General features: G+C 32.3%; 1 protein-coding gene and 1 pseudogene across 9 annotated transcripts in view; both read left to right on the top strand.

The window, feature by feature from the left end:
* DOCK7 (dedicator of cytokinesis 7) overlaps positions 1 to 24,906 on the top strand; it is a 171,572-nt gene that overhangs the window by 129,635 nt on the left and 17,031 nt on the right. For 4 of the 9 annotated variants that reach the window (XM_039888091.1, XM_039888081.1, XM_039888053.1 and 1 more), the window contains 11 exons: positions 4,688 to 4,870; positions 4,982 to 5,117; positions 8,347 to 8,443; positions 10,948 to 11,044; positions 11,428 to 11,562; positions 12,453 to 12,605; positions 18,395 to 18,553; positions 19,218 to 19,318; positions 20,262 to 20,454; positions 21,775 to 21,918; positions 24,402 to 24,533. In XM_039888091.1, the coding sequence (XP_039744025.1) occupies positions 4,688 to 4,870; positions 4,982 to 5,117; positions 8,347 to 8,443; positions 10,948 to 11,044; positions 11,428 to 11,562; positions 12,453 to 12,605; positions 18,395 to 18,553; positions 19,218 to 19,318; positions 20,262 to 20,454; positions 21,775 to 21,918; positions 24,402 to 24,533 (1,530 nt within the window). Of the gene's footprint in view, positions 1 to 4,687; positions 4,871 to 4,981; positions 5,145 to 8,346; positions 8,444 to 10,947; positions 11,045 to 11,427; positions 11,563 to 12,452; positions 12,606 to 18,394; positions 18,554 to 19,217; positions 19,319 to 20,261; positions 20,455 to 21,774; positions 21,919 to 24,401; positions 24,621 to 24,652; positions 24,707 to 24,906 lie in introns of those variants that run through there. The other 5 variants (XM_039888063.1, XM_039888036.1, XM_039888027.1 and 2 more) reach the window with 2 other exon arrangements.
* LOC120581487 (uncharacterized) lies at positions 7,879 to 7,997 on the top strand (annotated as a pseudogene).

Genomic DNA, 24,906 nt, shown 5'->3' with positions numbered 1-24,906 from the left:
GTGCACTATTTCATATGTATGCTGGCCATTCGGATTTTCTCTTTTGAAGTGTCTAGAGCTTTTTGAACATTTTCTCTTCGGGGTCTATCATGTAGAGAAAGTCCTTATGCATTTTTTAAAAATTTTTTGGCTAATTCTTGGTCCTTTGTATTTATATAAATACAAATCTATATACATTTTAGAATCAGTTTATGAAGCTCCACTACAATAAATAGACAAAAACTAATGAACCTGTTGAGATTTTGGTTGAGAATCTATGGATTAATTTGGGGGAACATTGATATGTTTAGACTGTTGAATCTCCTAATCCTTGAACATGATGAATCTCATTTTTTGGGCCTCCCTTAATGTCTGTGACTACATAAACTTTTATAGTTTTCACCAAAAATGCCTAGTACATCTTTGTAGATGTATTTTTGGCCTTTGATATTTTTTTCATACTTTTTATTATATATATTATAATATACCTATAATTATATATAATCATACTCTTACAAATGTCATCTTTTTCAAAAAGTCTATTTTCTATTCGTTGGTCATTTTTGTGTAGAAATAGAATTCATTTTGTACAATGTTTATTTCCAGCAGGATTGCTAAACTAATAACTTATGTATAGATTTTTTTTTCTACATACAAAATTACATCATCTGTAAATAATAGAAGTTTCATTTCTTCCTTTCAGTTTTGTTTCATAACTTATTTTACTGGCTAGAACCTCCAGTATAATGTTGAATGGAAGTGGTGATAGTTGGCATCCTTAAAGGGGAAACTTGCAACATTTCATTTTTAAACACATGTGCCATCGTTTTTTTTTAGGTACCCTCTTATTATTTTATGGATGTACCCTTCTGTTCCTAGTTTACTTAGAGTTTTGTTTTTAATTATGAATAATTGTTGAATTTTATCATGCTTTTTTTTTGTATCCATTGAGACACTCATTATTTTGCTTTTCGATCTTTTACTGTGACCCTTTTCAACTGGTTTTTTAGTGTTAAACCTACCTCGAATTCCTGAATTAAACCAAACTTTTTCATGATTGTGTATTAATGGATTTGATTTGCTATATTTTGTTTAAGATTTGTGTATATATGTTTGTATGTAAGATTTTCTGTAATTTTTCTTTCTCATAATGTTTTTTTCAAGTTTTGGAATCAATATTAAGTTAGACAATTAAGATGAGCTAGGAAGTTTCCACTTTTATTCTGTTCTCTGCAAGTACTTGTTTAAAATTGGAATTATTTCTTCCTGGAATACTTGGAGAACTTGTGGGTGAAACCATCTGTACCTGCAGTTTTCTTTTTTTGAAAATTTTAAAACTTGACTGATTTAATTTCTTTTATGACTATAAGAGTTTTCAAGTTTTCTACTTTTTTTTTACACTAGTTTCTGAAAACTTTATTTTAGTTGAAGTTTATTCAAATTTGTGACATACAAAGTTGTTCCCAGTATCTTCTATGGTCTTCCAAATGTCTATGGTAAATGTAATAGATATAAACTATAATAGATATAAACATTTTCATTTCTGTGACTGGCTTTTTTGAGACTTTTGTCTGTAATCAGTCTCAACAGAAATTTGTATACATCTTTAGTCTCTATAGAAAACCAATTTGGGGACAATATTGATCCTCACTTTTGAATTTTATTATTTACTGCCTTCTACTTTCTTTGGGTTTATCTTGGGTATTCTTTTTCTAACTTCTTTTTATTTTTTTAATGCCAGTTTATTTTTTTTCATACTATATTTACATAATTTTTTCCCTGCCCTTCTGGTACTTTTTCTAACTTCTTGATGTGGATGTTTAACTCACTAGTTTTCATCCTTTTTTCTCAGAAAGGATGAAAGCTTATACATTTTCTTTTAATTATCATTTTAGTTGCATGTCACAATTTAAACATAGCATTTTCATTATTCAGTTCAAAATATATCTAAAGTTCATAATGATTTCTTTTAGACTTTTGGGCTATTAAGTTTTGTTTTAAATTTTCCAGTCATGAAAATTTCTAGTAATCCTTTTGTTTCAGATTTTGGCCTAATTACATAATTAGAGAACTTACTTTGTATAATTTCAGTTTGTTGTATTTGTGGCAAGTGGTTTTATGGTCTAGTATATGGTCAGTTTTTGCAAGTATCTTATGTATACCAAAAGAATGATATTCTTCAGTTGTTATTTGCAGTGTTCTGTATCTGTCTGTTAAGCCCATTGCGTCAAATTTATTAATCCTATTGTTTAAATATTTCTTTAATGTGTTCTGTCTGCTTATTCTAATATCCCACTACAATTATGGTTTTGTAATTTCTACTTGCTATTCTGTCAGTTTTCTGTTTTCTTTCAGCACACCGAGGACATTGTTACCACTGTCTTCTCATTTCGGTTGCTACTTTTGAGAAGTCAGCTGTGTCAAACTATTGCTTCTTTGAAGATAATTTTTTTCCATCTTGCATCTTTGTTATTCTCCTTAAAATTGATTTTCTGTGGTTTCATTCTGTTGACTGTAGTTTTGAATTTCTTTATATTTATTCTGCTTTGTATTTTTTTGACTTATTAAATCTATGATTCAGCATCTTTCTTCCACTCTATGAAATTCTTGACTATTATCTGCCTGAATGTGTCCTCTTCTCCATTCTGTTTCCTCTTTTCGTATTCCAGTTAAAAGTACGTTAGTTCTTTTTATTGCATCCTCTATGTCTTTACTCTTCTTCTGTATATTCCATGTTTTTGTTGACTGTGCTTCATGCTGGATTGTTTCTTCTGATCTACCCTCCAGTTTACTAATTCTTCCCTTAGTTGTAATTGATATTCTATTAAAATAATCCATTGAGTTCTTAATTTGGTTATTGTGTAATTTTTTTTCAGTTTTCTAAATTCTATTTGTTCTGTTTTTTCAAAAACATTTCTCTTTGTACTTTCAAGCTTCTTGTCAAATTTTTAAATATTATTTTTTGGACAGGGATGCATAGAAAGTGTGATTGTTTTATTTTTTGATAATTTCAGTATCTCAAGTGTTATTGTCGGTTTGTATGGGGATATAAGAAATGTTAGTGTATACCTATTTGTCAAATTCAGAATAATATAAAAATTTTATTTTTAAAAAATCTATCATTGAGAATTCAGTCAATATATTTATGCATACCTGAAAGCTCAGCTATATAAAGTACCTACTTTTTAGATAAAGACACATTTTCCTTTTCAGAGAGATTGTGGATTTGAGGGTGAAAGTCAAAGCTATTTGTGCCCAGATACGAAGCAGTATAACATAATGGTTAAGTGAGTTTATGTAGGTGAATTAATTGACATATAGATACATATGTAGATATAGTAGATAAGGGCTTGGTCTCTGGAGCCAAACTTTCCTAATTTGAATCTCAGTCTTACTATTTACTGCAGAATACTTGTACAAAATACTTAAACTCTTGGTGTCTCAGTTTTCTGTCTCTGAGATGGGGTGAGTAATAATATTTATCTCTTTCGATGGTTGCAAGGGATAAGTAAGTTAATATGCATAAAATGTTTAGGACAGTGCCTAGCACAGAGTAAGCATTATATGTATGAGTCAGCTGCTATCATTATCATCATCTAGGACAGAGGAAAGATTAGGATAGAGGTTGAGATCATGATTTCAGTAATTAAGTATGTTCAGCTTTTCTTTGTCTTTCCTCTCAATATACCTTCATTGCTTTCTTATTATTACTTAGCATATTTATTAACCAAATATTAGACCGTGGTATAAAGCTGAAGAGTAAGCTTTGGAGTCTGGTTAACTTGGACTAAAATCCTGGCTTTACCTTTTCTTAATATGTGTTTTAGGGCAAATTACTTAATCTCTAGCCTTTAGTTTCCTTACCTGTAAACTAGAAATAACAATAGTTAATATGGTTTCATAAAATTATTATGAGAGTTAAATAAGAAAAAGTGATTAACATAGTGTCTAGCATATTTCAAATTTGTTATGTTTTGTCATTATTATTGTCATCCTGTATCCTTGTGTGTAAAATGAGATGATACAACCTGCTTGGTAATATTGTTGGAGGACTAAATGAAATACTGTACACAAAGAGCTTAGCATGATGACTGGAACAGAGTAAATATCCAGTCAATAAATGGTATTGTAAACAAGTTCTTCTAAGGTTTTCATTTGTATTTCACATACTAATCTGTATACTAATACAGATTGCAGATTGAAAATAGCATCTTAACCTCATATGCTATATGTAGAAATGCTTTTTACTTTTATACAGTCTAAGACTTTTCCCTTTTGTCAGTGGCCCTTGGCAGGAAACAATGGTTCTCTAAACCTAATAAACATTTTGTTACTACATTCTATTCTTATATTTCTCTTATTTTACTGAATCAGTTGTGTTTTTTTTTTCCTTTATTTTCATCATGTCTGATATTCTGTGGTAGATATTTAGTTAATAATAGTATCTTTTAGTTTTTTGCTTTATGTTTTCTATTATCATCTGCCAGAAGCTCTACCACAGATTAAAACAATCTTTATTGCTAGGAAAGGTTCACTAAACTTCAGTATATGACTTATACAAGCATTGTCTAAATTAAATGTTGTTTTTAAATATTTGATTTTAAGCAATTTTTGTTTTTATTGCTTTCAGAAGAAAACAACTGACAACCCACAAAAAAAGAAATGGTCATTGATTTTTCTGTCTCATTCTACTGCTCTTTATTTTCAGAGTGGCAGGCAACACACTACCTTTTCGGCAGAATCAAGTCGAAGCCTTTTGATCTGTCTACTTTGGGTTCTCAAGAATGCAGATGAGACAGTTCTACAAAAGTGGTTTACAGATCTCTCAGTCCTGCAACTAAACAGGCTATTAGACCTGCTTTATCTCTGTGTATCCTGCTTTGAATACAAAGTAAGTGATTATTATGCCATTGCAAAGAGGAACAAGAAAGGAAACTGTGGAAAAGGAAGAAGAAAATTTTCTCAATGCCTCTTCTTTCCTTTTCTAATGTTTAAATTTTAGGGAAAGAAAGTGTTTGAAAGAATGAATAGTTTGACCTTTAAGAAATCAAAAGACATGAGAGCAAAGCTTGAAGAAGCTATTCTTGGGAGCATAGGTGCTAGGCAAGAAATGGTGCGCAGAAGCCGAGGACAGCTTGGTACGTACACAATGTCTTCTCCTTCTGGTGAGGATTTTTCATTTTCTCCGAACTATATATTATAAAGATCATTGTTGGAAGTCTTCAATGATAATTCTACACTTTTAAAGAAGTGTTTTTGAATGTAACTGTGAATTAACCCAAATAACCATTTCTCTGCAGGAATTCAATTTAGAATTCTGGTTTAAGTACGGTGAACATACTTCCTGATTTGCTCTGGATAGTCTCAGTTTATTCTTCTTGCCCTTGTGTGATTATTAATAGCATCCCTTATTTTAAAAAGTAGACTTTTTTTTAGAGCATTTTTAAGTTCACGGCAAAATTGAGCTGAAAGTACAGAGATTTCCCATATACCTCCTGCCGTCACATATGCATAGCCACCTCCCTCATTATCAACATCCCTCACCAAAGTGATATACTTGTTGCAATTTGATAAACCTACACCGACACTTCATTTTCACCCAGAGTCTATAGTTTACTTTAGGATTGGTTCGCTCTCGGTGTTCTACACTCCATGTAGCATCACTTTTTACTAGTAAAAGTTTCCTAGTTTGCACAATGAATTAATATACCCTATATCAAAGGCAAAGATATTGCCCGTCAAACTCATATATCAGGGAGAAGAAAACAATTTAGTAGTCTTAGAGGCCTGTTTCTAATCCCAGGTCTACTACCCATTAGCCATGTAACTTTGGCCAAGTCACTTAATCTCCCTACTTTCCTTTTCCTTATCTACCTGTAATTGTTTTGTAGATTTAAAAAGTCGTGTAACCGACCTTTGTGGGGAGCATGTGCGTGTAAATATTTCGTAAATTCTAAAGTGACAGATAGCTCCTTAAGATCAGGGACATGGCTTAGTCATCTGCTCATGATGCATGCTAACAGTTCCACATATATTTGTTAACTTAAAATATGAATGTACATGAGTATTTTTTAATTATCATTTTCTGAAAGGCCATTAACATAATGATTATTTAAATGAACTTAAATTCCTTCATATGCTATGTGTGTTTGGAATTTAATAACAAATAAGACAGTCTTTGCATTTAATGGAATTCATAGAGCATTGTTTTTACGTACAGTTTACAATGTAACTGCGGATTTTCTCTTAACTCATTGTGTATAACATCCTCTAAAAATGCATGAAAATTAATTTTTATCTTGGTCATTTATTACCAAAAACTAAAGACTAATTCTCATCTTTAAGATAAAATAAACTCATAGAGGTAAATACCTATCTTGCCTGAGATTATAAACTAAATGACAGAACAAGGATCTTTTGACTTCCAATTTAGTGTCCTTCATATCATACCACAGATTTTTCTGAGGTTTATTGTTGGAAAGAGTGGAACTGCTAACAGTGTTTGTTACATTTTTAAACCTGTGGCCTGAGGACTGTTATCATTGTTTAAATGTAAGAATTGAAGTTCTATATGTGGAATCTTAAATGAAACAAAACAAAAACTGAACGAATAGATACAGAGAACAGAGAGGTGGTTGCCAGAGGCAGGGGAGTGGGGCTGAGGGGAAGAAAAAGTGAGTAAAGGGGGTCACAAGGTCCAAACTTAAAGTTATAAAATACAAAAGTACTGGGGTGTACGGACAGCATGGTGACTGTAGTTAATAACACGTGTTGTGTATTTTAAAACTCAGAGCAGATCTTAGTTCTCATCGTAAGAAAAAAATGTGTAACTGTGGTGATGGATGTTAACCAGACTTACTGTGATGAAAATTTTATAATAAATAACATATTGAATGATTATATCATATACTTTAAACTAATGCTATATCAGTTATATCTCAATTTTTAAAAAAATGAAGTTCTTATCTTATTAAAATTAAGCCTTTACAATTCTTAAATAAGAATTTGGACATTTAAGCTAAGTCACCTAGTGGTAGACAGTCTTAACTAAGGAGATGAGAGACAATTTCATGAAAAAAGGTTAATGATAAAAAATGTAAATAGATCGTAGATATTTATTTTGTTAACTATCCAGTATGGGCATATCATCTTTGTTTTTTCATAATTTTTCTTAAAAAATGTCATGTTTTTCAAAAAAGAGCATTAATTTTCTCATTGAAAGCCTGAAATGACTGATTCTGTTGTTTGAATGTATATGTCTCCACAATTCCCAATGTCTTCTCTGCTCCTGCTGGATTTGTATGAAATCAGTTCTATTGCTGCTGCTCCCTAAAGGAGCCCATACTGTTTAATCTGCCTTCCATCCTAGAAACCTATCGGGAGAAAGCCCCTGTCTTTTTCTTGCCCTGCCTTCTGTGGACCAAAAGAAATGATTACTTTAAGAATCCTTTTTATTTTCTTCATTTATCAGACAAAAACTTATTGAGCTCTCAAAATGTGTCAGAAACTTTGTCATCCCTAGACATGAAGTGATGGACAAATAGGCATAATCTCTTTTATTAGTAGTTTATGTAGTCTTGTGCTCATAATTGCTATGAAGAGAAGTAAAGCAAATAAAGAGGAGAGGAAGTGTTAGAGAATTGGGAAGGTCTTTCTTTGGAGGTGTTGAATGATTGGCCGGTGAAAATATGATGGGAAGAACAATCAGGTGAAAGGAACAACCATTGCACAGGTCTTGAATGAGAAGCTTATCTAGTGAGACTATATACAGAATACACACACACACACACACACACACACACACACACACACACACATACTAACTGGTGGCATAAGTGAGAGGGAGAATGGTAGAATGAGGTCATATCATATAGATATGGTTAAGATTTTGAGACAGTTGTCTATAGCCATGCTGCCTTGAACAAGCCCGATCCTGTCTGATCTCGGAAGCTAAGCAGAGTTGGGCCTGGTTAGTACTTGGATGGGAGACCACCTAGGAAGACCAGGTGCTGTAGGCATAAAAAAAAGCGGGGGGGTGGATTGTAAGCTGACAAGGTCCTTGCAATCTATGAAGTCAACCAAGGATTGCCTTGCCTAAAAAAAAGAGGTTTTGAGACAATCAGTATTAGAAAACTTGCTTATTTAAAAGGATATTTTTTATATTACATGTAGCAAATATGGTTCTTCTGTAACCGTTGTAAAAACTTTTAATAAAAAGTACATTGTCATTTTTCCATTTGTATTGAGGATTAAATTGGCTGTGTATAAAATCAATAATCTTGTGCAGTGTTTCTTATATGTTTACAAACATACATATATATGGTCCTACTAAAATAACATTCTAAAAATGACTTCAAAATTTGACAGAGAGAAGCCCATCTGGAAGTGCCTTTGGAAGTCAGGAGAATCTGAGGTGGAGAAAGGATATGACTCACTGGCGTCAAAACACTGAAAAGCTTGACAAGTAATATAACTTTTTTTTATGTTGCTGATGGATTTATTAGATTTCGATTGCAAGAGAAAAATGATTAATTTTAGTATTATTTTATTTATGTTAGGCATTTAAATCTTAGAAGACAAAATAGTTGTATTTAATTTTTAGTATATGTGCTGCCAAAGCAAGCACTATCCTTAATTTTTAAATTTTAGATTGAAAAAGATTTGGGGGAAGAATTTTCCATATGGGATAGTAAAGCAGAATGTTACATATTTTAAATGTTACCTCATTTTCCACCAACAACCCAGTATATTTTGGGTGTCACAATGAACTAAATATTTCAAGGTTTAAAAAAAAACTAAAAAAACTAACCTTTGCTCTCTTGGAGCTTAAAATACAATTAAAGAAAGGCAAAACACTGCAGGTCTTCTGCTTCTAGCATGGAGGCAAGCCAGGTACACTGACTGACCCTGTTGCCAAAAACAACTAAAAATGTTCTACATGAGCCTGGGATCCTAAAGACTGCACCTTCAGCATATGGGGAACTAGAACTAAACCTGTCTCACTTCTAGGTGACTGCAGGTAAAACTACTTGGCTCGAAACCTGGGATCAAGTCAAAGGGCCAAATATTTTCTCTTGAGAATTTGTGATTACAGTTTAGCCCTCAAGTATCTTGACTGGACCAAGAAACTTTGAGAATATGGTGACCAACTCATTCAAGTTTGCCTAGGACGTCTGATTTTAGCACTGAATATTCTGCATCCCAGGGAACCCCTCAGTCCTGTTCTAAAGCAAACCAGGGTGATTGATCACCCTATCTGAAATCCATATTCAGCCCAAGCATTAGAGGATTCTTACAAATAAATAAACTTCTAGAAATATTAGCTCACACAGTAAAATACAAAACACAAGACAAGGCCCTGGACAAGTTCCAGCCAAGAGAGAAGCAATAAACTTAGTACCATATAGATGAGAGTTTGGAATTATCAGAAATGTTCTTAGTCTCTTCAGGCTGCTGTAACAAAATACCATATGCTGGGTTGCTTACAAACAACAGAAATTTATTTTTAATAGTTCTGGAGGCTGGGTCGTCCAAGATCGTGATACTAGCAGATCTGGTGTCTGGTGACGGCTCTCTTCCAGGTTATACAGACTTCTTGTTGTGTTCTTGTATGGTAGAAGGGCAAGCAAACCCCCTGGAGCCTTTTTTATAAAAGCTCTAATCTCTGTCATAAGGGCTCTGACCTCATGACCCAGTCACCTTCCAAAGGCATCCTCACCTCCGAATATCATTACCTTGACCATTAGCATTTCAACATAAGAATTTCGGGGAGATGCAAATATTTAGACCATAGCAGATAGTGAATATAATATAAATATGTTAAAATTCTTAAGCTTTGAGTGTCTGCTTTTCTTTTGTGTCTGTCCGAGTCCCTTTCTTTGATCATTTATCCACATGTGTTATGGAAATCTCAAAGCTGCAAGATACTCTACTGTTAGTTATGGCTTTTTATCTACAATTGTATAATGTGTTCTCTCTCTTTATCTTGCTGTGTTCTAAGGAAGCCTTATTTTTGGTGTTTTCCTGATTCTTATTGTTTAAACCATCTTGTCATTGTCATGTTTCTTCCCAGAAGTCTCTGGAATTTTATACTTGAACATTGTATATATTCTTTGTAAATTTAATTCTAACCTTGCTGTATCCTCTCCTTTAATTTGTAAAATGTAAATTAATAAACTGTTTGCTTTAGTGGTAGTAATAAAGTTTCAAAGACGAACATCTAAGAATTTCAGAAAGTTAGCATTTAATATGTCCTTGGACTTTTGCTTTCATTTATGTATCATCTTGTCTATTTAGATGTAATATATAGTTTCTGTATATGTATTGCTACTAAAACAAATGTGTAGTTTTTCTTAAATTTTTATTTTCATTAAATAATACTTTTGTAAATATTTGATATTCACAAAGTAAACCACTTTATTGACATTGAGTTGTTTTGTTTCTAATGAGTGATTTCATCCAGAGTCTCACTGAAGAGTTAAATTAATTTCTGCATCAAAATTTTTCAAAAATTTTGGGAAATTATATGAAACATTAGAAAAAAAATAAGTACCTTTATCCTAAATTAATATATTGAAATTCTCTGAACGTTTTGAATGTTGCTTTACATGAAGCAGCCCTTAATGCAAGCCCACATAGCACCACCTACTGTCTATGCCATTCAGAACAAAACAATGTGTTTCCTGTGTTTGCTGTATCTCTGAAAGTTAAATATTTCTGCTTTTAGTGGCATTCTCATACTGTAATAGTATGAAAAAATGTGTATCAGCATGGTCGACAAAATGTAGGGTAAAACAAAACATTTTTATATTAGTAAAATATTGTCTTATTGTAATTTTTCATTCAGGCAAATATTAAAAAGTAGTTACAAGATTTTTTAATTCTATGCATCTTTAAGTCTGTTTTGAATTGTAGATCTATTGTTTTTTTAAAAAGATAAATATAATTTCTTATAATGTTTTATATTAGGTCAAGAGCGGAGATTGAACATGAAGCACTGATTGATGGAAATCTGGCTACTGAAGCAAACCTCATCATCTTGGATACATTAGAGATTGTTGTCCAGGTAAGAACACAAAGAAGGGGAATTTAAAGTATAGATTTGGTAACTTGGGGTAAGGGAGAAAGTTTTACTAAGTCATATAATTACATTTAAATATCAGTACTTCCTAAAAGTTCTATCTTTGCTTCTCATTTACATACTATCCAACTTTTTCCACCCTTTTCTTCTCTTATCGAAATCCTGGTAACCACTTCTTTCTTGAAGTACTCCTGGATCTTATATTATCATTTTCTTTAAAAAAAAAAAAAATCTGTAAAAAAATTTACATCATTTCTTCAATTTAAAAATTTAATTAATTAATTTAAAAATATATATTTTCTATACATAGTCTGTCTCCCTAACCAAATTTCAGGTACATCTCTATTTTATTTATCTTTGAATTGCAGACAGTTTCTGTAACAGAATCCAAAGAGAGCATCCTTGGTGGGGTGCTAAAAGTGCTACTCCATAGCATGGCCTGTAACCAAAGTGCAGTTTATCTACAACACTGTTTTGCTACGCAAAGAGCTCTGGTTTCAAAGGTAGGTTAATTTTGTACCTGCAGGCTTGTCAGACTTTATTAACATTGTCTAAGAGCATTTGACATGTGCCTTGGCTAATATATTTATAGTTAAAATTTTAATAATAACCCGAGACCCCTGATTCTTGTTTGCCTCTCTTCTACTGCTTGCCTTTTGGAATTCTTATTCACATCACCTTTAACCAGTTCCTGGCTTAAAAATAGTAGTTTTGATGTGGAGAAGGACTTGAAATTAATAGCTAATTTTGAATTGGGGGCTTTTCTTGTTTTTTCTTCATCCTGTTCTGTCTACTCCTTATTAACTTGATTTATCAAGAATTCACTGTGTAAGTAGTTCAGTCCATTGAAATTAACATATCCTATGGTGAATGGAAAAGAAGGAAAATGTGTTCAATTACTTTAAATATTTATTTCCTATGTTTGTTTTCCCCAGAAGTATTCTTAGATCTTGATGATAGTTATTTTATCTTAGTCATCTGATAAGATGGAATACAGAGATATTGATTAAACTTAACCAGTGAAAATAACTTATACACTATTTTGTAATAATAAAAACACATAAAGAATTATTACATGTTAGTTACTATACTGTTTTATGCACATTATCTAATCTAAGATAGTCATACAATCCCATGTAGACAATATTATTAGGCTCATCTTATGAAAGAGAAAACTGGTCCAAGGTCACACTATTACTAGCTAGCAAGTGGCATAATCAGTATTCAAACCCAGTGTCTGGCTCTGGTCCACGTTATCAACCATTGGCAAATACTGTCCCTTAACCATTCTTTTAATTCTTGGGCTATACCAACAAATCTCTAGTTTAGGCTATCTTAACATATCTCTGGAACTTTTAGTTCATAAAGTCGGTGTTGGTGTTGCTTTTTACAGTTCCCAGAACTCCTGTTTGAAGAAGAGACAGAGCAGTGTGCTGATCTATGCCTTCGGCTTCTCCGACACTGTAGCAGTAGCATCAGTACAATACGGTCACACGCTAGTGCCTCCCTTTACCTACTGATGAGGCAGAACTTTGAAATTGGGAATGTAAGTGTTTTGTCTCTGGATTTTATCTCTGGATTCATAAGGGAATGTAACTTCTGCAGCTATTAAATGGGTTTTGGGGGATCATGGAATTATTTTGCATATTTTGAGTCTAATCCTAGACTGACTTGGATTTTATGGATAACATAAAAATCCAAATCTCTAATTTGCTTCCTATACTAAAAATAACACATATAGTAGTACATACTTAGAATATAAGTGTATGTTGAGCTATTGTAAATTTTAATTATCATTAATTAAAATGAAAGTAATAATAAAGAACATTAAAGGTGTAAATACCTTGGATTGGTACCTTATACGCCAGTCCTTGAGGAATTGCATGTTTTTATTTAACTTTTTTATTTGATAATATATTCACGTGTTGTATTTTTCCTAGCTTTTTGAGTCAAATGTTTAATTCACATATTTTTTACTCATGTAAGTATTTAAGAATTAAATTTTAGAATTTTTCTGTGAGCACTGCTTTTGGTATCTCATTGATTCTGAGATGTAGTATTTTCAGTATTCTCATCTGTACATATTTTATAGTTTCAGTTTGTATTTTCTTTTTAACCCAAAGAGTTGACAGTTCTTTTAGTTTTAAAGTTTTTATGTTAATTTTTAGTTTCATTGCAGTGTAATCATACAATGTTATGTCTCTTTTGTATTGTGGAGGTGTGTATTTGCGTGTCCAAATAATGTTTTTATAAATGTTACACAAGCATTTACAAATTATTTTTAGAGTATTGAGTTAAAGAAATATACCTTATTAACTACATTATTTTGTTTTTCTATATCCTTGTTTATTTTTAATCCATTTAGTGGACTGACAGAAGTGATTTAAAGCATACACATTGTCTGTTTCTCCTTTAGCTCTTATTTGGTGAATTGATATTTATAACTATTTGGTATATTGATATTTATAACCATTGCATCTTCTTATGAATTATTATTTCCTTTAGAATTGAAAAGGGCCTGAATTCCTGACTTGGTTTCATTTAAAACTTTTACTTTTATTTTTCGGCCTAAATTCTACCTCATATGGTATTAAAATACCTCTACCTTCTTTTTAATTTGAACTTATTTCAGTTACCTTTGTCCTTTTATTTTTACTTTTTCGAATCACTTTATTTTAGATGTGCCTCTCATATACAACATAGAGTTGAGTTTTACTATGTAATACAGTCTCTAAATTGAATTAATTCTTTTCCTATTTGCTATTATAACAGACATGTCCTGGGGTTCTCTCCTTTCTTAAAAATTGTTTTGGTTGTTTTCATCTTGCACCATCTGGTCAGTTCACCTTATACTTTGGGTATAGTGTTTATCATATTTAGGAAAGCTTACATTGCTGCAATGATTACCTTTATAACCATGTAATATCTTCAGTCCTCTATTTCTTTAGATCATTCATTCTCAGTGGAGGCAATATTGCCTTCAAGTGAATGACAGTTGTTTCTTAGGGAAAGAAAAAACAAATGTTAACTGTCAATGTCACAGTGGTTTGTAGCCTTCCGAAGTTCAGCACCACCACCAGCACCTTACTCTTTACTACAGTTGACCCTTGAACAACGTGGCTTAGAGGCACCGAATCCACATTTACAAATCCACGTATAACTTTTGATTCTCCAAAACTTAACTACTATTAGCCTTATTGATAACATAAACAGTTGATTAACACATATTTTGAATGTTATATGTATTATAGACTGTATTCTTACAATAAGTAAGCTAGAGAAAAGAAAATGTTATTAGGATAACCATAAGGAAGAGAAAATACCTTTGCGGTATTTCCTGAAAACAATCTGTGTGTAAGAGGATCTGTGTAGTTCAAACCTATGTTGTTCAAGGGTCAACTGTATTTATTTCTCTCGTTGGGTTTTATTTGGTATTACCTGAGCAGCACTGACATTAAGTTCATGGAAGATAAAGAAAACATATGCACGACTGGTGCTACAAAACTATGGAGAATATATAGCTGTGATTTGGGGGACTTCAAATCAATTGTTTGATCTCAAAGTCACATGGCAAGGGGTGGTCTATGTGAGTCTGTTGGCTTCCGTTGGCTTCCTTGTGGTGGTTGTTTATGTCTGACTCTCAGTGCTTTTGTGTGTGACTTAGGCTTTGAAAATTAAAAAAAAAAAAAACTTTATTATTTAATTCAACAAAAGTTATTCAACTTGTCATTATTTATGTCAAGTGCTGAAAAAGAAAAATGTCAATATCTGAATGACTATCAAGCAGCTTAATATTATCCTGTAGTTGTTTATTTAAGGAAGATCTTGGGAATAATATTTCCCAAGTTCTTGATTATTCTAAGTTGTGTATAATTCTAAGACAGCAAGGATGGTTAAGTTTTTGCTTTAGACTTTAAATAATTAAAAGGGTGAGAAAGATCAGCAAAACTTACCAGATGGAACACTTAATATAAGAGAAAAAAAGGTATTGAATACCATTTTCTTTTGGCTTTAAATATTGTTGTAGAGATATATGAGGATAGCCTGATACTTTCTTTCCTTTTAGATAATGTTTTCCCTTCCAGCTACTTGAGTGATTTTTTTCTTTATATTTAAAATGAAATACCTTTTCTAGACTATGTCATGGTGTTAGCAGTTTTTTTGTTAATTTTCTCAGGCACATGATGTCTACTTTTATTTCTTTCAGAAAATTTTCTATATTTGTTTTTTTCCAGAGTTTGGAGTTTTTCTGCTGAGTACCAATTATACATATGTTGAATCTGTTTTTGCTTTACTTTTTATCTATCATTGTCTCTTTCTCTTTTTAACACATTTTAAATTTCCATTCATTTTGTTTGCTTTTCTTATTTCTTTCCCCTATATTCCTTACGTGCTTTTCACAACATCTTTCTCTTTTACCAATTTTATCTTTTTCTTTTCTACTTCTTTTTCAGGTAGCGTTAGCTCACATGTAAACTTCTATTTCATATCATCACTTTGCAATTCTTGTTATCCTTCCTTGAATTCTTGTATTTCTGCTTTGTTTTCCTTCCTAAAATTAAAGGCTTCATAAATGTTTTATAATTTAAGGTAAAATATTTCATTAGAATTTACACCTGTTTCACAACAGCATTTTTATAATAAGTATTCTTTATCTGGTGAGTTTCATTGATCTTCTTTACCTTTTTATTAACACAGAATGAGTCGGATTATCTTGGCCCAGATATATGTAGGAAGTTCCCTTGGAATGTGTTTCTCGTGGAACTTTGCTATTATGCACAGCTCTCACCTAACTTTCTGAAGTTTCTGATCAATCCCTTTTGTCCAGTCCTCCCAGATTTTTAGCTCATTTTTTTTCAAGACAGAGAGTTTTATCACTTCAAAATAAGTCTCCTATTTAAAAGAAGCATTTTTCCCTTTACTTCTGAAATCTATACCCTAGGATTCCTCACTGTTTGCTTTCCCTTCCTTGCCTTCTATTGACTTCCTATCTTAGCTTGTCTTAGCAGCCCTTATGCATTTTTCTAATGTATGGGTTATATCAGTCTCTTCATTTTGCTGAAAATAGAGTTTATGGATTTTTTCCTATTCATCTTTTCTTTTTGTATGAAATCCAGGAGAAGTGGGAAATTGCTCTCTCACACTATTCTATTTTTACTTGAAGCCACGTCTTTTTTCTTAATCCAGAACAGAAGAATCCAGTTGTTTTATTGATTTTGCTTAGTTTTAAAATCAGGTTCCTAAAATTTGACCACACTCGAATCTTTCTTGATACATTTTTCCATTATTTTAGGAAAGCTTTATATAATAGGATAAAAATAGCTAATTTATCATCCTAGTGTCAGATAGTACCTCTAAAAAGGAATAAGTATTTTAGACTTATTCCTTGATTTATATAGTTCAACAGATATTAGAACACAGTATTGAATTGTATACTAGATACTTTAGTAGGCATTGGGCAAATAAATAGGCAGTCTTTTTTCAGGTAGCTTAGCATCTAGTGGGAGAGGAGATGAACAGGTAATGCTTATCTGATAATAGTACCTACATCAGATGGTTTTGTGAGGATTATATAAATTAATATTAATTAAAATATTTATAACAGTTCCTGGCACTAAGCAAATGCTGAATAAGTGTTTGCTGTTGTTAATATAACGAGAGGTTAGCACAGGACAGTGTATAAGCAGAGAAAAATAGCTTATGCACTCAGGGATGGGTTTTTAGAAAGAAAAAATGTTCGAACTAAGGATGAAGAAATGCCTAATCATATGAATAAGTAGGTGAATAGAGCTTTGTGCATAATTAGAAAGTCATGGAGATGAGAGAAGGACACAGGCAAACAGAGAAAGATACTTTTTTAGCACTTCTTGGTGGCTATGGCTGGAAGAGAGAGTGGTAAGAGATAAAGTTGTAATTAAAAAGGCCTATACTAAACTATTATAGGGCAGGTACTTGTTTTGTTTATTAGTATACGTTCAGTTCCCACCATATAGTTTGACACATTACTGAGTCAATGAGTCAATACTTGAATTTTATCGTCAACACTATGGGCAGCCATTGGAGTATTTTAAGGAAAGGAGTGATATGTTTAGATTTGCATTTTATAAAAATTTTCCTAATGCTAGATGGAAGATAGACTTTAGGGGTAAGAAAAAGGCAGAAGTTCAATTAGTAATTTATTACAGTAATCCAAGTAAGAAATGGTAAGGGTATAAACTAAAGTGATGACATTGGGAATGGAGGAAGAACAGATTGAAACAGATTGAAACAGATTAAGGTATGATATGTATAGGATTAATGGTATGACTAATGAGAGAGGAGAATGTCCCAGGTTTTTGTCTTGAATGACTACAAGAATAATAGCACTATTTATTTAATCAATAGGAAAAACAAGTATTATAGAAATGTTAAAATTGAGGGTACCCATGAGACATTCAGCTGGAGCCAGCTAGTAAAATATAATGGCCTGGAGTTCTGGAGAGAAGTATGAGCTGAAGACATCGACATGTATCTATACTAGTCTAAGACATGGATGAGGTTATTTAGAGTATGACTAGTGAAAAGATTTTGACAGAATCTTCAGGAATACTGACTGATATTTAAGAAGGACAACTGAGGAATAAAGGAGACAGAAAAGGAGTGGATAAAAAATAGGAAAATTAGAATAAAATGGTACCTCTGAAGATAAGGCAGGAAATTTTCAAGGAAAAGTAATTAATACATTTAAATATGCAGAGATGTCAAGTGGAGTACTGACCAAAAAACAATCTTGGGTTTGGCAATTACTGTGTTATTACCAATAACCTTAGTGGTTTCTTAGTGGTGAATGATGGAACAGAAATCAATTTACATTAAAAAAGGGAAAATGTAAACTCATAGGCATCACCCAAAGATTCTACCTATAAGTTACTTTATGCATAATGTCTGTTAAATTAGGACCTAATGAAATGGGCTGGAGTTTAAAGACTTCATCTATCACTTAAGAATTTTGTGATGTTGGTCAAGCTTTATAACCTCATCTATAAAAATGGTGTTATTATTAATAACATATACTTCTTAAGTAGTCAATGTAAAGTCCTATGCACAACTTCTAATTTGATTATAACACATGGCTTTTTTTTAACCCTGTTTTATAGCATATTGTTCACAGTAAGATTCCGTTTTATGTCCTTTTTAAAATAAGATTTCAACATGCATATTTCATTACTTTTTAAAAACTATTTTGCTTAGAGCGGTATTTTTTCACTAAACTTTCCTTTAGCAAGTAAAAAAAAAATACTTTTTTCTTTAAGCTTTCTGTTATTAAACGCTGACACAACAATTTCTCTGTTGCAGAACTTTGCCAGGGTGAAAATGCAAGTAACCATGTCACTATCTTCCTTGGTGGGCACATCTCAGAATTTTAATGAAGAATTCTTAAGACGGTCTCTAAAGACTATATTGACATATGCTGAAGAAGATCTGGAATTGAGGGAAACAACCTTTCCTGATCAGGTCAGAAATGCTGCTTTCTAGATCATTAATTGAAATAGGTTTGTAAATAGGCACTTTCCAATTGTTAAATCAGACTTTGTTTTTTACTGGAGGAACCTTGTTTTTCTTTTAATCCAACAAATCATATGCCATAGATTGGGCTGAATTTTTTTTGTTTCAATAGGCCACCTTTCCTTCTTGGAATGTTTAATTAAAAATGTTTAATTCTGTGAATTTATAACAAAAAGAGCAAGTAGACTTAGGCAGTATAGACAAACAAAAAGCTGTATGATAAAACGTTATTCTCACTTGTTATTGCAAGAGTAATTTTCTTAAAAATTTGTTTCTACAAACTACCTTTTGAGAAAATCAGAAACATAGGAGAGAATTTCTTCGTGTTCTTTTCTTATATCCACTATATCCCTATATTTTTTTTCTACCTATAGTTCTTGTTTCTAGATGAGAGACCTGAAAAAAACAGTCTGCTGAGGAATTCGTATAAAGTTTACTATCCTTTATCCACCATACCCCAGCCTATTCATACTTTTCAGAACTCTGTCAATATCATATTATTTGTTTTGAAGTTATTTATTCAAATGCTCATCTGAAATGTCTTCCAAAATAATTTAGTGATTGTGAATGAATGGCAGTTGAAGAATGTTTTTCATATAATTCTCTGCTGCAGGTCCAAGATTTGGTTTTCAATCTCCATATGATCCTTTCTGATACTGTTAAAATGAAGGAACACCAGGAGGATCCTGAAATGTTGATCGATCTAATGTACAGGTAGCATTTGTTTGATTCACTTATACCTTGTATAATGGGTTTAAGTTAGTAAGACACAGAAAACATTGGATTAAAAGATAAACATGCAGATATTAAGTCATCTTTTAATGGTTGATTGAAAAGCCAAAATGCACTTTTTTAAGGCTGCTTTTTCAGATCCCCATGCCACTTCTTCTTTTAAGAACTATGCATAGTTGTTCAGTATATGTATTGGTTATCGAAAAGAAGAAAAAATTTTAAAATAACCATAACACATTTAATTCCTTGGCATCCTGGGCCCTAGACTTCATAGGAAGGCTCAAGACTCATATTTTAATGTAAAAATCAATCCTTTAGGAAGAAAATATAGTGTATTGTTTTATCATAACATTAATTTTCCTGACTTTAAATATGGTTATGCCTGTAGGATAATATTTTTTAGGAGCACATTTTGAGAATTTTAAAATTCGTATTGTATATTGAAAGGTGTAAGTAAAATTTGAAACTTTTTCCTTGCCATATAACCCTCTCTTCACAGTTCTGGAGTTCTTTAAAGTCACATATAAAATATTTTATTTAAAATAAAGATGATGCACTGATACCATCTTTTATAAATCTTCCCTTTTTTCTTGAATGTAAAACTTCTTTATGTTCCCATACTGAACACACAAATTCTCATAGTTTTTACCTTACCAATTATTTTCTTAATGGCTAGATTTTTAATATGGCATGTCTTTTTTTAGTTACCCCTCCCCTCCAAGAAAACTAATATTACCCATTCCATGGCGCCACAGCTATTTCTCTACGCATACTCAAAGACATCTTCATACCACTCGAAAACTTGTTTTAATAGGTTATGTTAGATAACAGAAATTTTTGTAGATAAAACACTAAACAAACAGTCTAAACTCCCTTTCAGTTTGAGAAGTAAATGCTAATTGAGAAGAATTTCTGTTCTAATTAGAATTGCCAAGGGCTACCAGACCTCTCCAGACCTGCGGTTGACCTGGTTGCAGAACATGGCTGGCAAACACTCAGAACGCAGCAACCATGCCGAAGCTGCGCAGTGCCTGGTCCACTCGGCAGCACTTGTTGCTGAATATTTGAGCATGCTAGAGGACCGGAAGTATCTTCCTGTGGGTTGTGTAACGTTTCAGGTAGGAATCTGCCAGATTTTCATTAAATCAAGGTATGTCCTTTTTTGGTTTTAACTTTTCTCACTGGTGTTTAGATTCATTCATCTTGTAAGAAAGCATAGAGACTGAAGGTGTACTTCATAAGATGAATTAACATTTCACTATCACTGTCATTAATACATTTTGAAAGAGTACTTCTTGTTAATTCTCTTTCCACATTTTCTTACTTCTGAATTATTGGTGGTATATAAATTTATTGTTTGCTTATGCTGCTATAGACTCAAAATATTGAGAATTAGAATTCATTAGAGACTCTTAATTGGCTTTTATTTAACACACCAAATAAACCAACATTCTCAATTCCCTGTATAAAATATGCCAATACCATGACTCAGAGATGATACTTTACTGTAGGGTTACACACCTCTGAGTCACTAGTTGAATGCTTTTCTTGCCTTGAATCAATCATACTTCGCTTTTCTTCAAAAACCGTTAATGCCAGGTTTGGGAAATTTCAAAATTTCATTAAATATTATGTCCTCTAATGAGATCTGAATGCAAAAAGAAAGTGAGTTATTGTTTCTCAGAAAACTAAGTCGTATGATTTGCAAAGACTTGATAAAAGTGAGTCTCCCAAATGATTACTGTTTAATTAATATGGTCCAGACAAAGACAAAAGATTGTAGGAAAAGCTCCTAGAAATGTAGCCTAAAGTTGATAATCTTTCTAAGTTCAAATCTTACTCTACTTAAACTTTAAAGAAATAAAAACTGGAAATCTTAAATGATAGTTGTGTTGTGGGTATTTAGTCAAGAGAGATTATGTGGAACCCTGATCCGGAGACCCATACAAAAAGAAAAGACCTTAGACCTACTTTAGAAAATCGACAAATGAATGTATAACTACCGTAAATGTTTAGGTTAAAATAAAATATTTAAGGTTTGTATGCATCATTTCTTTATTTAGAGATAATGGCTCGTCTCAATCTCATGGTATAAAAGGGCTTTTATTATACCTGTTTTTTTCATTAACTTAGTGTATGTTAGACAAGTCAAAGAGACCATTTTTGTCCTATGTCATAACACTATTTTCCTTAGCCCATGATTCAAGAAGATTTTTTTTCTCACAACTTTTTATTAATGGAAAAGTTATCTAGCAATGATGTTTTATTTTCATCTTCAAAATACAAAATTTTAGATTTGTCTTTTGTCTGCGCATTGATGACCCTTTTTTTTAACTTAAGCTGATAATTATATTTCATTTTCAATTACTTCTTCATATACATCTTTCATGCCAAGAAATTAATTCCATTTTATAAACCTTTTCAATCTTTCCCCCTAGAATATTTCATCTAATGTTTTAGAAGAGTCTGCAGTCTCAGACGACGTGGTATCTCCAGATGAAGAAGGTATCTGCTCTGGAAAGTACTTTACTGAGTCAGGACTTGTGGGATTACTGGAACAAGCAGCTGCTTCTTTCTCTATGGTAGATGACTCTTGTTCATTCTCTTTCCACAGTTACATACTTCTGAATTATTAGTGATATGTATATTATTTTCTCTGTCTATGAACCTGCTTTTTTCTTTATGATTGTTTTCTCTAAGTACCTTAAGAACTATATAGGAACAAATTTTCTTTCTAGATTCATCATTGCTTACTCCTTTTTGTCTTAATAATCTATCACTTCCCCTAGTGTTTTTCACTTGCTTTTTTATGAACCAACTCTTAATCTACAACACATTTTTTATTGGTTTACAAAACTTTTACCACCAAACAGTTCTAAAATGTTAAAATTTTATTAAAAAAACAACAACAACAACAATACAAAATAAAAAGCATCTGGATGATTTAAGTTCCTGTTTGGGAAGACTGATGAGGCTCTAGATAGAAAACTTGTCTGTTGAATGAAAGGAAGAATCTTCTTTTGAGTGTGTTGGCCATTGCCCTGGTTCTCAGGAAAGTTATGGCAACTCATCCCATTGGTTACATGGTGAGCCCTATTAGGTAGGTGTTAGGGGCCAGGAGCTTACTTATCAGGGGCTTCATGAACCACAACCTAGATTCCTTGTCTGACCTGCCCTGCTATGCTAAACCCAGTCCTTGTCCCTCTCCATCAATGTGTGAAGAATTGAAGCAGTCACTTGGATCTGAGATGGGATGTTTATTGTAGAAGGGAAAGATAGCCAGCCGAATCCCTGCTTACTTTCTTGAACCATGGTGATAGGGTCACCTACTTTCTGTGACATTTCTGCTGAGTGTTCAGTGTCCCAGCATCAAGGTTTAGAAGACAGTGAGGTTCATGTCAGCATAAGAGGGAAGCTTGAGGTAATATGTAACGCTGCCCTCATTCCCTACTGAACTACTTTTAGGAATTGGTTATTTCTTTTCTTGGCCTTAACCCTACCCTGCAATCTTTTGGTTAAGGACATAGATTTAGAAGTCATACAGCCAGAATTCAAATCCTGGCTCTGCTACCTTAGTCGTTAAATCACTTCAGGTGCAAATTATTCAACCTATCAGTGTCCTACTTTTCTTATCCATTAAATACGTCTAATAATAGTACCTACTTCATAGGAATGTTGTCAGAATTAAATGAGTTGATAATGTATGTAAAGTGTTTATCATAGTATCTGGTTCCAGGTAAGTACTAGTATGTTTGGCATTATTATCCTCTTCATCATTATTGGCACTTAAAACCAACTCATTTAAATATAATGATTCTGAGACTAAGAATGTTAGGTGTTGGATCATATAAAAATTTCTTGTCTTTGAGGACCTCAAATGTCTTGATTTCTTTCCCTGGATCTCTGCAAGTCGAGTTTCAATTTAAGTGATCTGAAGTAGCAGGGGAAAAGTTTCTTTTGCTGTTAATGGAATATTTTAATAAATATACGTTCTGTGTGCTTCTGTGTGTGTGTGTTTGTAATTTTAATAATTCACAGTGGTGAATTTATATTGTGGTATGGTGGCCTATATTACAGAATTTCTTTTGCAATAGCATGTAATTATGAATTTCATCCTTTTTCAATTAATCTGCTTAATCTTAATTAAAATAATTACTGGAGCATTTTAGTTACACTAAATATATCTCACTATTACAGCTACCTGATTGCTTAAATAAGCTCCTGTGAACTGACTAGAAAATATAAGAATTATATGTATATTTCCTTGAGAAAATATGTTTGCTGATTTGTGAGGCAGTGGGAACTCAGTGGTTGCTGGAAAATATCTCTCTCTTCCCTCACTACAACCACCAAACTATGATTAATAAGGGTGAGAGAATGGAATAGCAATATAAACACATTTCGTCTTTTATGCTGAGTATAACCAGAGCAACCCTTGGCCAACCCCTGGCCCACTAGCATCTAGTGGAATAAAATCTGGTGGCTCAGAGCCTTATCATGTTTTGTTAAAGATGAGTGATTTTCCACAGAAGATTTCCGATAAGATTTTCTGTGCCAGTTTAATGTTTTGAAAAAGTAAGTAATTTTAGTTTTCTAGGCAGCCACAGGTTGTCTGATATCTTGTGTATCTGCGACCAGTGTAATAATTGGACTTCTCTTATTCCTCTGCTAGGAATTAGTTTCTGCTGAAGTTTATATGCATATATAAGTACATGCACACATTTACCTTAATGAAGTAATTTACTGGGTAAACAGAAGCAGAATGTCCAATTCAAATTATATAGAATAAAAGTATGCATTATGAATGTTAACATAACAGTGTATATGTTAAATGCACATACATTCATACATGTATATGCATCCATCTAGAGGAAACAATGCATTGTACAAAATTCCTTTATTAAGCTTTATTATAATTAAAAATGAGTATCATTTGTTTTTATGTCCTGTTGTAAAAGCTTCAGTGGTGTTGTCTTAGTAGAAATATTGTGAATTCATAAATTGTAAATATTTACTTTCTTATTTATGTTAAAGAAAGCAATATCTTATAACATTATTCTTATAGGCTGGTATGTATGAAGCAGTTAATGAGGTTTACAAAGTACTTATTCCTATTCATGAAGCTAATCGGGATGCAAAGAAACTATCCACGATTCATGGTAAACTTCAAGAAGCATTCAGCAAAATTGTTCATCAGGTAACGATCACAATTTCTAACTTCAGTATAAACAGAGAAAATTGTCTAAAAGCATTAGTGTTGCTTTGTACCTATGTCAAACTAGATCCCATGAAATGACCATTTTAATCAGGTTACAAATGAACAGTGTCAAAATGATGGTTCAGGGCCAAAGCTAGGCTCATTAATAAAAAATGAATTTACCTAAAGTAGATTATGATTATCATAAACTTCCTACATAGCTTTTCTTTTTTCCTTCACTTTTTTTGGATTATTACTAACTGCCAAAATTTTTTAAATTGTGAGTTATTTTCTGTTATACAGTATGAGTTATAATTATAAATCCAATTTTTAAATTGATTTCTATTCCTTTGCTGCCAAAAAGTTTTCTATT

This window comes from Pteropus medius, unplaced genomic scaffold (assembly GCF_902729225.1).
Source record: "Pteropus medius unplaced genomic scaffold, Ma_sr-lr_union100, whole genome shotgun sequence".
NCBI lineage: Eukaryota > Metazoa > Chordata > Mammalia > Chiroptera > Pteropodidae > Pteropus > Pteropus medius.
This window is presented reverse-complemented; position numbering and strand designations above follow the sequence as displayed.